This window comes from Cyprinus carpio, chromosome B16 (genome assembly GCF_018340385.1).
Source record: "Cyprinus carpio isolate SPL01 chromosome B16, ASM1834038v1, whole genome shotgun sequence".
Taxonomy (NCBI): Eukaryota; Metazoa; Chordata; class Actinopteri; order Cypriniformes; family Cyprinidae; genus Cyprinus; species Cyprinus carpio.
Genome location: NC_056612.1, coordinates 11271278 through 11285077, shown reverse-complemented (window position 1 = coordinate 11285077; position 13800 = coordinate 11271278). Strand labels below are relative to the sequence as shown.

General features: G+C 34.9%; 1 protein-coding gene across 1 annotated transcript in view; it reads left to right on the top strand.

The window, feature by feature from the left end:
* Positions 1-13800, top strand: part of LOC109063164 (neurobeachin-like protein 2) — a 59121-nt gene that overhangs the window by 6892 nt on the left and 38429 nt on the right. Inside the window, 8 exon segments of the mRNA XM_042740720.1 lie at positions 6615-6703; positions 7521-7682; positions 7884-7965; positions 8482-8594; positions 9704-9786; positions 11064-11149; positions 11286-11598; positions 12577-12683. Of these exon segments, the coding sequence (XP_042596654.1) occupies positions 6615-6703; positions 7521-7682; positions 7884-7965; positions 8482-8594; positions 9704-9786; positions 11064-11149; positions 11286-11598; positions 12577-12683 (1035 nt within the window).

Here is a 13800-nt window from a genome sequence, read left to right as displayed (position 1 = left end):
AAACCAGAAGGCTGTGATCTAAGCTTTGACTTCAGGCATTTACACTGATGTGCCGATGCTATTGTTTTTGTACAATGGCTTTGTTTTTATGTTGCAAGATGTTGTGTTGTTACTCAACTGCACGTTTTTCTGGAGGCCACATAGAAATGATTCTGTATGAATCTAAATTTTACCTACTTGTTTGCTTATAATTGTCTTCAGCAAAATATCAAACAGGAGAGTTTACATTCATTACATTTTGACCGAAATCTAAGGTAACCTCAAAATGCATTACATAGGGCCCATTGCCCATTGCACGCATGTTTATTTTATTTTATTTTTTGTAACTTATTTGAAAAAAAATGAAACTTTCATATATTCTAAATTCATTATATGTAAAGTAAAACATTTCAAAAGTTTTTTTGTTTTAATTTTGATGATTAGAGCTTACAGCTCATAAAAGTCAAAAATCCAGTATACAAAAAATAAATAATATCCAAATGCATAAATCAAAATTATAATAATAATAACAATAATAATAATAATAATAATAATAATAATAATAATATACATCACAAAATTTTGGCCAGATTCAGATAAAATATTAGTAATACTACATAAACAAAATAAGAAATACTCCTTTTAATATATGATTGTAATGTAACAAAATTACATATTTAAGAAAAATAATATAATTAATAATATTAATAATAGTAATTGATATATACATGACAAATTTTTGGCCAAATTTAAATCAAATCTTATTACTACTACTTAAAAAATATTAAAAATATTAAAAAACAGAATAAGAAATACTACTATTTTAATATATCTTGTAATGTAACAAAATCACATATTTAAGAAAAATAATACAATTAATAATAATAATAAGAAGAAGAAGAATAGTAATTTAATTTAATTTTACATTACCTCTGTAAAATTACAATACTAATATTCATGGCTGTCTTAATTTCTTAATTTACAAACATTAAATCATTAGTTTGATTGGGCAGCTCTTGCATATAGTATACCTTCCTAGCAAAATATGATTTTGGTTTTGGAAGTGATACTACTGAACTCTTACCTATTCTCTTACCTAACTGAAACCAGGATTCTTCTGTGGTTAACGAGATGCAACAACTGTTGTTGTTTTTTTCTGCCATTGATGTGAATAGTATTGTATTTATCTATATAAAATTTGTATTTAACTTAAAATATTTTAATACTGTATGTGCAAATTAGCATTTAGCTGAACATTGGTTTCTTATATTCAGGTTTTCACATAAAATGATTACATAATAATTAATATTAAGTTGATTATTAATATTAAGTAATCAGCAGACCTGTTAAAAACCAGGTAGCAAGAGGTGCTTTAACATTTTCAGTGCTGCAGGGAAATCCACACAGATTTTTAGAGAAAAAATCCCCAGGTGGAGGGATAAGTCCAGGCTGCTGCTGTCAAGTAGCTCCAGTACTTTCCGAGATTTACCCGTGGGACTGCTTAACTATATTTAGCCCTCTTTGACTCATTTAGCAGCTTCAATCATCTGGAAGAAGGCTAATCAGGAACAGTAATTCAGCCATACTACTAATTTGCACAATGGTATGTCATGAAGCTATTATTTATTCTATTAAAATTTCGATCCCCCAGTCAGTCTGTGGCCTAATTAAGAGGAAGTTATAATTTCCTTCTTTAACATTGATGCTTCAAGGACATTATTCTGTTTGCTAGGGTAGTGGGTGAGGCTAGTAGCCGTTGGTGGAGATGTGGGATGTTTGTATGACAGCTGGGTGGGCCTTTTTTATTTGGCTAGGTGTGTATAAAGTTCATTCGTCTTAAATAATTAGGAAAATCTTAAAGCATTTTGAATATGTGTTGCCTCCTGATAGAATATTTGAGGATTTTCACATATATCCTGAGGCCTGTGTTTACTGACATTGAAAATGATTAATAGAAACCCAGAGAAAAACTCTCTTTGTGTCCGCTGAGCAGCTGCGAGCTCTCTGAGCTGCCAGGAATCTCAGACAGAATGGCTCATCTGTGATTTGCCATCTTTACAGAACACCACTGGAGTCAAATAGCGTTCAAGAACTGACCTGAATTTAACTAACTCTACTTTATCATCACAAGACTATTATTAATTGAATTGAATTGATTAATGAATAGCAATTAGTTTCCATGAGTAGGGTACAAACTGGTGTCTCATTAGAGAAATGAATTTGATAAAATATTGTCTAGCATGAAATTAATCTATCATGAAAACTAGTTCATCTTAAACACATCAGATGTCTCCATCCTCCCTTAAAATGGGGATTTTGGTCTGTTCCACATCAGAGGTTTGGACTTTCTTGACTATATCAAACAATTAAATCGCACAACAGTGTTATAATTTTAACATCAGATTACATAAATGTACATAATATTGTGACACCCATTAGGTATTATTGACATAAATAATCTAAATTTTTCCCCATTTTAACCATTTCATTCTGTGACCAAAAGTATTGTATGAAAAAGATATTTGAATATAATTTAAATATAGGCTAAGTCCAATAACTTAACTGTAACTTCAATACTACTATAAAAAATGCAGTTTTTTTAATTTATTGTTAAGTACCCAAAATAATAATTATATACTTATTATTTTCTAATATGTATTTATTTCCCATATTTTAATATCTATATATTGACTGATTAATTCACGTTTCAAGCCCTGTTTTGTACCTTATTCATGGTAAGAATCAGAAAGTATTTACTGTTGCACATGTATGTTTGTGAATACAAAAATAACGACAGTTTGGTTTCACAATATCTGTTTCAGTTCTTAGATCTGCCTAAAACTTTTTCATTTCCCATTATCAATTAAAGAAATTTAGCACGTTGGCTGTTGCTGTTATTTTTGACTGTTTGTTTGAGGAAGTGCAATTTATAATTCTGTTGAAATGTAGCAACCCTGACAGATCATCTAGTGGTGTAACAGAGGTTACAAGACTGCCCACTCTCTGTGTAGTACATACAAAGTATGATTATATTGTTATAGTTCATATGTAAATAAATGGTTTTGTTTCTTTAGAAAAGCATCCAAGATAAAACATGATTGCCGTAGCTGTCTCAATAAATGAAATCTGTGTCAAGTTCAAAATCTAATTTACTGGATTCAGCTGTGCCAGAGCTTAAAATGGAAAACTCATTAAGGGTGATGATATAAACAGTAGGCAACACTGGGCCTACAGAGACACACTGTTGGCATTTCCCCTGTAAAGCTCAGCACTTAGTTAGGATCAAGTGATCAATCGGCAAAGTGACTCAATACCAGCTCAACTTCAGTTCCGTGTCATTGCTTTAAGAGTTTCAATTTAGGGTTCATTCCCCATGTGGTGGTAAAAGTGTTTTTTCATGCGTCAAGTCAGGGCATGTCATTTCCATCTGACTGCTGATTCATACTAAACCAAGCTCAGTCTTTAGGTTTCCCTCCAGCTATTATTTGAAAGCCACACCAAATCTTTTTGTGGGATAAAAGCATGCTTTTACAGTGCTCTCAACCATGTGTACCAAAATGAAAGGTTTCTCTGTTGCACAACTGGGCTTTCAACTCTGTCAAGGTCTTTAGAAAGAGTTCAGTTCAATTACAGCATCATCACATTTTTGTCAGTCAGCCTTAGGTAGCATGATGGTTTACAAACCAGTTTGTTGAAGGTGAATGAGAACTGGGTTTGTCCAGTTTCAAAATGACTTAATGGGCTGTATACCAAATCTTTGTAAGTCATTTGACTCGTGTGAGAAACGGGTTGAAATTTGAAGGAATGGTTCACCCAAATATCAAAAACCAAACCAGTAAGACAGTAGTTCATCTTCAAAACAAAAATGAAGAGTCCATCCATTGAAAGTCTATTCTATTAAAAATGTAAGGCTTCAGAAAGTTCATAAAGGATCATGAAAGAAGTACATATTAATCGAGCAGTTTTAGAGATGTGCTTGTTTTATACGATATACAGATTTTAGGCTTTTATTTGCATATACACATTGATAAACCATACTTGATTGACATGTAAGATCAAACCTCATTGCTTCAAGCAAGTACTTTGAGCTATCATTTAACGTAAGTGATGTGCTCTATGTATGTGTGTTGATCAGTGTTTATATGTGAGTTAAAGCCTAAATTCAAAATATTCATCATAGAAAGAGATCATGTTTCTTCAGAAGACTTAAGCATAAACCACTCTATACATATGGGATTTGTTTTAAGGGTTTATAATAACATGAGTGTGAGTAAATGATGACAGAATTTGAATTTTTTCATGAACAAATCATTTTTTAAGTCAGATTTCTTTCAATGATTCAGTTGATCCAGTTAACAGAACTGACCTGAATGATTTGCTCAAGAATCAGAATGATCCTGTTCTCAAATTGAACTTAATGATTCAGTCAGAGAGGTTAACAGCTCTCTGGACAGGAAGATTAGCAGTGTGCAACGGCTTGTTTGTGACACAAAGTCTCCGAATATAATACACGTTGTATACGTCACTCTTATGAGGTTTTATATAGTGCTTTTTGTCTGCGTGGAAAAGAGCAGCCAGTACATTATTCTAAATTTCTCTTTTTGTGTTCCTTGAATGTAAGAAAGTCATGGTTTAAAACAACATGAAAGTGAATAAAGACATAATTTTTATTCAAAATGTTATGAAAGGTTGCATCAGGTGGCTTACCGGTTTTAGTTCGTAGCAAGATGAAACATACTCCACCAATAAAGCTGTGGTAGCGGCAAAGGAGGAAGAGAACATGGTGACGATGAGCCCAGCTCAGAGAAGACAGGAAATATGGCTCAGTTAAAGTGACTTGCCATTTCCTGGTTGCTCGACAGAAGTACAGACAGCAAGAGAGCAGACAAGAGCAGAGAAGTAAACAAGCGGAGGCGTCATGATGGATTCTGAATGATTCTGATGCTTCCAGGAAGACACATTCTGGACTTTATAGAAGCAGCTTGGTGGGGGCTCAGCAGAGACCGGGGTAACAAGACCCCCTCCACCACACATCACCTGCCATGAGACATGGACTGGCCCCTAAATGAACAACAATTGGTAAAGTTTGTTTCTTTGCATCTTGAGCAGGTTTAGAGTTATTTTACAGTTGCTTTTTGCTGCAGTGCTCATTGTTTCGGTATGCCAGAAGCCCTCTGTATTTTGCTATCAGAGTGTGTACATATCAGAGAGTGTTTTTATGAAGCTGCTGACAGCCCAACTTCCCCAATATGAGTAGGTGGATCAAGTTGCATCATTTAAGCTAAGCAAAGCTCCTCGGTTTGTTCATGTTGGTACACATGTGACTCATTCTTGACAGAACTTTACAGTAAATGTTATTGTGATCTCTCCATCAAAGATGAATTTTATCAGTATTTCCTTAAATTCACTGATAATGATGATGATGACTGAACAAATAAAATTCAGAGTTCTGATTCTACTGCATTCTGCTTACATTGCATTCAAGGTCTACATTTGATCAGTTTCAGTTTTCTTTCTTCTATGACTATGCATTGCTGCATGAACCTTCTACAACGACTTTATCTTATTAAATTACCCAGAAAGGATATCAGATCTGTTTAACTAGGCCTTCTGTTTCAGTTATTATGGATTCATGAGATCAAATAGCAGGTTCGCAGTATGACTGATGGTTTATGCACCTTTGCTGGCATTAGATCCAGGTGTGCATCCATGACCAGCTTTCTTTGCTCCAGCTCATTCTCGACTAGTGGAAAGATTACAGAATTTCATACTTCTCAGCTCAGAAAAAAGGGACTTCTAACAACAATATGATTTGAAGAGCGATAAAGGGAATTTCTTGTAGATTAGGTTGCAATGGTGGCGATTTTAAGATCTGTTTATCAAAGAAACTAATACAGCTACTGATAACTGTTGGCATATGGCAAACATTATGATGTACGCTGTCAGAATTTTTTTTTTTTTTTTTGGAAAAAAATGTACATTAGATATACAACGGGTTGTTACTGGGGCATATTTGTATTGCACAAACAGTTTAATGCAAGACATTATGGATTGTGCAAGTGCAACTTGTTTTTTGTCTCATAGACAAAGCCATTGTCACTGCTTTTATTGCATTACGAATTCACAGTATACACTGTTACATTGCACAAGTTTGCATACCCTTTAGTTTCCTGTTGTGTTAACACAAGTGTGTGCATGCTCTGATTTTGGAGATAGCACCCAGTCATGCTCATGGTATAAAGGTTTTATATGCATGTGCAAAATTACATAATTTCCAAGCTGAATAGCTTTTAGGTTGCCTGAGAGACTGGGCTAGTTGACTGGGTTAGTTGATTAACTGGTATTAAGGAAGTTCCGATTAATCTGGCTTCAGTTTCATTTGACCCCGATAAGATGCGTTTTTCACAAATTATGTGTTCAAAAACAACTGGACTGGGCACAGTGGATGTGGTTTTACAAGAACTTTTCAATTTAGATGCAAAAGGAGTACCCATAGACACACAAAGAGATCAGCAGTTTGGATTATCTTATGTGTGAGTTTGTTTGTAACCTAGACCTCTCTGACCTTGGGGTTGTCCTGTCAAACATGTTTTACAGCCTCTTACCTTTTCCTTTTATCTCTCTCTGTCTTTCAGAAAGATGTCGTTTACCTGCAGCAATGGTTGGAGGCATTCGTGGCGTCTTTTGAGAAGGTCATTGATGTGCAGTCGACGGAGCCTCGTCGGTGAGTCGGTTACATGCTGACCTATCAAAATGTCACAGGCAGAGGGAGTTGATCTGTAGGTGGTCAGGTCCAGATGGAACTCTAATTATGATGGTATTTTAAGGCCTATATTTGTTTAATATCTCATTTAACGGATGGTGAGTTTGAAAAATCCATATTTTGAATACTTTGATTTAGTGAGTTTTGATATTGGCTAATTCAGTGCACACCAGATCTGTGATCTAAAGATTGTGTTGGAGAGGAAGGATCAATTCCAGCCCAATGTTGTGGTTCACCTAGGGTTGCCTATTTAACATTAAGAAAAAGATCAGTTGTATAAAAATAACTTTAGGCTGTCTGGAAAAGATTTTTAGGAACATCAAAACAGCAAAATGTGACGCAATAGCCGAAGACATGCACAGCTTAAAAAAAAAAAAAAATTAATAGATGAAACATTAATTTGTGCTCTGTGTGGACAATGCCAAGGTGTAAGTCCAAGGCATATGTTCAGTGACAGTGAAAATAGTGCTTTGACTTTTTAAATGTCTATTTACCAGTGCCTCATCAAAACAAATGACAAACAAAACAAAAAGCTAAATAAAAGCAAAACAAACAAAAAGCAAAACAAAAAACAAGCAAAAAATAAAACAAAACAAACAAAAAGCAAAACAAAGAACAAGCAAAAATCAAAACAAACAAACAAAAATCAAAACAAAAGCTAAACAAAAAATAAGCAAAAATAAAAACAAAACAAGCATAAAGAAAGCAAGCAAAATGAAACCAAAACAAACAAAAATCAAAACAAAAACAAACAAAACATCGTTCTTTTTCCCTGCAGGCTGGAGGAATGGAGCGCCGATGTCCCCCTCCTCCCCAAGGAGGTGTTGGTGTTCCTCAGCACCCAGCTGTGGCACAGTGCCCTCCACATGTCAGGGCAGGATCAGAGCAGCACTGCTCCACACCCACTGCTCCTCATCAAGTTCTTCATCATCATCTGCAGGTCAGTGCCCACTGAGCACAGAGTGAACACCCTCATTGTCTTTGTGATAATGCCCCAGTGACTCAAACCCCTGTTGATAAGCTTCTATCTTCAAACAGCAGGGATAACACAAGCCGGCAGTTTATGCCAAATTGCATAGCAGATGTGGATCTTTCTTGACTGTACAATAATACCTTTTCTGATGTGAATCTCTGCTTTCAGGAATATGGAAAATATAGACTCTGAAAAGACCCCGGGGTTTGTGTTTGAGACAATCAAGCTCCTAAACTTCTGTTTGACTCAGGTAAGAAGTCAACAAGTCTGTGAAACAATTTCATAGCAGTTTGCACCCCTGCTGATACATTGAGCCATGGTGCTTATGTGGGAAATGCGAGTTTGAGTCTAGGTTTGCATCATTTCATCATCCAGTTCCCCTTCGTCGTCTTATTTTTTTCTTGTCACCTCTCCATTATTCTATCAATATCAGGAAGCCACTGTTATATTCATGATCACTTTTCTAGTTTTACTCTGGTATTTTTTTTTTTTAAAGCTACTTCAGATTTGTTGAACTTTTGTTTATTCCAAACATGCCAATGAAACTTTCATTCAGTTTATTCTATGCAGCTATTGTTATTACTATGCATGTGCTTGTAGTGTTATTGTAGGTTTCTGAACTAAAAGAACAGGTTGAGTCAGAAAGCTTTGGGTGGAAGACCTCGACTTTATTCAAAGGACTGTTTGTGTGTTAACAAGCCAAAAACAGATAGGTTTGTGTATTGTGTAAGACTCATTTGAGTGTGTTTATGTATGTGTGTTACAGCTGAAGAAGCAGCCAGATGATCAGAGCACTTTACAGTCGGTGGTACAACATGGCCTGTTGCTGTGCGAAAATCTCTTTGACCCTTATCAGACGTGGAGGAGACGACAGGCAGGGTGAGTGTGTGTCTGTTAGTTGGGCAGGGTGTTAAACCACTACAAGAATGCGTAGGAGCCATTAAGAGCGGCTAGCTCTGTTTCAGCTCCACTCTAACAGTTAATAACACACCCAGTCCTCACCTCTCAGCTCTCATTCCTTTTTATGCTCAACTGTCTGAACTACGCACAGCACAAACTTCCAAGAGTATGTATGCATCTCTTCAAGGAGCACTGTTCTGCCCATCCACTAATGTGCAGGTTATGAACTGAGGTGTATTATGAAACAGTCCACCTTTCTTGGCCTCTGTAAACAGCCTACAAATAGACTAATGAACTATTTATTAAATATGTATTCATTTTTATTTATTAATTTATTCATAAATGTAATACTAATGTATTTGGCAGATGAATTGAGTAGTCCCTTATACTATATTAAAGTATTACAGTGTTACAATGTTTTTATGAAAACATTCTTTGTAGTATCTTGAGATATTATGTCAGCATAATGGTGTCTAGTAGATTAATCATTATTGTTCAATGAAATAGCTTGAGATATATTTGGTATAGCCTATATCATGGTATTAAAACGTGGTGATACCGTTTTACTTTTTGTTGTTGTTGTTATATTTAATAATTTATTATTTTTTGAGATTTATGCTTAAAACAACAAACAAGTTGCCAGTGGGTAAGAAAAATAAACATTTTTGATGCCAACACTATGGTGTAAGAGTCTATTAATCAACTTGCACCATGAAACATCCATATGTGTGTGTGTATATATATATATTTATACACACACAGAGCTGGGTAGTAATTGATTACATGTAATCTGGATAACATAATCAGATTCCGGATAATATTACTAATGAAAATTTTTGGATTTTGGATTCTGTTACAGATTACGATTTGCAAGTAATCTATACAACTACATTGCTGTTTTTCATTATTGTTATTAAATAATATTTTAACTCTTTGCTAGATTTATGCTTAAAACATGAAAACTCAAGATATATTCTTGATTATAGATTAAGAAGATTTACTGCAGTGTCCTGTAGCTTATTGTTTTAGTAGTAAATAGGAACTAAGTAGATATTTCCAAAAAGAGCTTTGATTTGTGTGTTTTTCAGGGAGGAGGTCAGTATGCTGGAGAGAAGCAAGTATAAATTCTCACCTCTTGTTCTACCAGAGGAGCTTCCTTTGCTCTTCCATGGTATGTCACCCACTCCTTCCTTTGACACAATCTTTCATTTTCTCCATTTACACCCATATTCACATCCTGTGAGATATCGCACATCCCGCCTCCCAGGAGAAAATCTTGTTTCTAAAGAAGTGGCGATCTCATCCCTATAGTATTAATCCATTGTGATTAAGGGCTCTGTTTTGTCATTTTATTTGCCTTTAAATGTGCTTCATGTAAATCATCTTGAATCAGTGGACTTGTCTTTTTTTTAAGTGATAGATGGTTATGACTTGTTTCTTCTGTTAGTTTGTGTCAAGCTCTGTCTTGACATTCTGTAGAAGCAACCTTCCATATAAGGATATATAGGGAGAGATCTGCATTTTATTTATAGATTATTGAGGTAATGTGATATATTGGACAGTTGAGGCAGGAAAGAGTGAGGAAGGGGACATGATGCAGTCTAGATTTGACATGGACTCTTTATAAGCACATAACTTGAATATGAGAAGCAGGACTGTTGCAGCCTGCAGGCAATGACTAAAACAAATAACATAATCCTGATAATGATGCAAGCTTTGTTCAAGTGATTATAAGCTAGTTAATAGGCAAGCTGCAGTGGGTCCAAGTAGCCTGTGGTCGTGATGCGAGGTAAACTAGATTCTTGTGCTAAAAAGTTGTTTTTCACCAAAAGGTTTCTCCACATCGTGTTTATGATGTAATGGTAAACTTGTTTGTTTGAGGTTTGTTCGATTTTCTCATCTACATGTACTAAATTCAAAGGTAGGGTGGCCATATGAACACACACTTCAGGGTTTTGGAACAGAAATTTGTGAGTGACATGGCAAATCCCCCCCCCCCCCCCCCCCCCCAAAAAAAAAATGAAATCTCAGGTCCACACTGTGGAGCAACTTAAAACTCAAAAACTCTCCTGGTTCATATTTTGGTGTTTTGTTTTATTTAGTTTTTTGTTTTGTTCTTTTTGATCATTTTGTTTAGTTTAGTTTTGTTTCTTTAGTTTGTCTTTGTTTAGTTTTGCTTTACTTTTTGTTTTTTGTTTCAGTGTTTATTATTTCTTTCTTGTAGTTTCAGTAAACAGAACAACAAAAGCCTTTAAGCCCTTCATTTGAAGCCTCAGTGTTTTTGTATGATAGGTGGTTTATTATTTAATTCTGTCAAACAACATTGGACCACACTTTCTCTCCAATAAAAATACGTTTTTGTGCCTTAAAATGTTACAGTAATAAAAATTGCACAAACAATGCTCAGCTTTAATATTCTTGTGACTAAATGACTGGCTACACCCACAGACTACCTACAAGAGAGTGAACTAATCCCAGAGCCGCTCGTGGTGAGACTGGTGCATTTACAGGGAGCTGTAATCAGTGGATGCAAGGTAAATGAGACTCTCTGGTCATGTATTAACGCATGAGGGATTTCAGAGGGATCTCTGATTTTGCAACCACAAACCTTACTATATTAGTGTGTAATGTGCTGTTGGTTGTTTGTTTGTTTGTTTGTTTGTTTTTCAGAAGAACGGCCTTCTCTCCATCACCCCCCAGGCTGTGAAGGACCTCATGTCTGTGCTGCATTCCTGGTGCCTCACTCCTGCCTCACCCCCACAAGAGCCCAAGGATCCTTGGCTGCTCAAAATGACCCTGCGGTGCCTGACTGCAATGATCCACCTTCTGCACTCCAGCAGCCCAAACGAGAGGCAGGTTGAGATCCGGACAGTGCTGGATAGTTACTTCCAGCTGCTTAACTGGAACCGGCCACCAGACCGCCAGCAGGAAGATATGCAGACCTGGGAGGATAACCTCATTACCCTTCTCGAACATATGCTGAGTAAGAGAATATTTGCCCTCACATCTTTTTTTTTTAATTATTTCCTTCTGTGGAACTCAATTGAAGATATTTTCAAAAATGTCTCAGCATTGCACACCACTGACTTTAGTTAAAAGGCTCTCTATTTATATTCTACAAAAATCTTCTTTTGTGTTCTGCAGAGCAAATAAAGTCATGCAGGTTTGTAATGATATTGAGTATATGATGCCAAAATTTTAATTTTCAGGTGAACTATCCCTTGAATGCACCAATATTCCCTAATTGAATTATTCTGCCATTTAGAGGCCTAATTGTGTATTTTTGTGTTTATTTGGTTATCATGCTACTTGCTTAGAAACATGTTAATGTCATGCTTTGAGTTTAGTCTCCTATGCAGAATGCTATTTGTGTTCAGTAGCTACTTTTGTAGCGTGTTTCAAATCACTCACTCTTTAGATTCTATAGCTGTTAGGATGGTTTCGTTTAATCTTTTTGTTTGTTTTTTATTTTTTTATTTTTTTATTTCAGTGTTTAGTAATTTGTTGTTTTGTTGTTTATTTATTCTTTCTTGCAGTTTCTTTAAGTAGTCCAAAAAAACTCTCTTCATCCATTTCATAATATTTCCTTTTAAAGCGATAGTTCACCCAAAAATGAACATTCTATCATTATTGACTCACCCTCATGTTCTCCCAAACTGGTATTACTTGTTTCTATGGAACACAAAGGACAATATTGAGGTTCCATGACTGTTAGGATGCTGCTTGTTTGTTTTGTTGAGGGGTTGCGTTGTATTTGCACTGTCTGTTTGTGTTCATTAGGTTCCCAAAGACTGTGTGTTTAGTAGCTTTCATGATGCCTCTACAACTTTGGTTGCATTTCATTTCTTCTCCATGAGTAATGAAGCTGTCCCAGCATTGAAGTGCTTAAAACTGACACAGTTCTATCTCTCCAGAAGGCACAAGTCAAAAAGTTGAATGTTCTTGTGTTTTTGCCCTGCAGATGCTATCCCAGAGATCCTGCAGTGTTCAGACCGGCCGGTGTTGCAGGCTATCTTTCTCAATAACAACTGTTTCGAGCACATCCTCCGCCTCATCCAGAACAGCAAGGTCAGAACGCTACCTTCTTAAACCTTCTGAGATATCTGCAGCAGCGCTTCACATTTCCAGCCCTGAGGATTCAAAAATGAGTCTCATGGCGGACAATGAAAATGTGGCGGTCTGCTGATGTTTGTTCTGAATGAGAGTTGAATTCTCAACCACAGATTTGTTAAGGTTCAATCCAGAGGTTGCTTTAAACTAAAAAATTTTTTTTTTTTTCATTTATCAAATTTAAAAGTAGTGACTGATATTTGAAAATGATATAAGATCTATTGAATTTTCCCTACTCAGGAAACATTTCCACTGAAGGATGTCAGTAGGGATTTGAAGCATTTCGTTTAAATGCATTTCATCTGCCGAATAAGAAGAAAAACTAAAATGTAAAAGCTCTCAGGGTTGTACCAACTGTCTTATTTTTTTGTTTTTATTTTTATGTTATTTTTTTATATATATATATATATATATATATATATATATATATATTATATATATATATATATATATATATATATATATATATATATATATACATTTATATTTATTTCAGTCAGTAATTTTAGTACTTCACCTAAATATATTTCAAATACCAAAGCAACATTTCTAATTTTCTTTATTATTTAGCTAATATTTCTATTTTATTTCAGATTTATTTCAATTAGCATATAAATCAGCTCTTTCACATGCATTTTGTTAATTGAACAAAAAGGAAAAGTTAAAAAATGTTAATAAAATAAAATAAAATGTCATGCAACTACTGTCCTAACATCAAAAGTAATTTGGCAATGAATAAACATTTGTCTGCCAAATAGAAAAGTAGAAAAAACAGGAAATGATATCATCGAGATGATCCCTGCAGACAGAAATCTCAGTTAGTTTGGCCTTTGACATGATATCATGTTTTACAGCTCACTAAAATGTAATGATATTTATTTATTGAATTATAATTGTATTAAAAGGTATTATATTTAAATTAATAATTTACTACTTGACGAGTTAAATTGAAACTTTCTTTGAAGATGATATAAAAATGTTTTGAAACCACATGAAACCAACATTAATACAAATGTTGCAATTCTATTTTTATTTGTCATTGACACCATAAGGACAATATATATTTACTGACAGA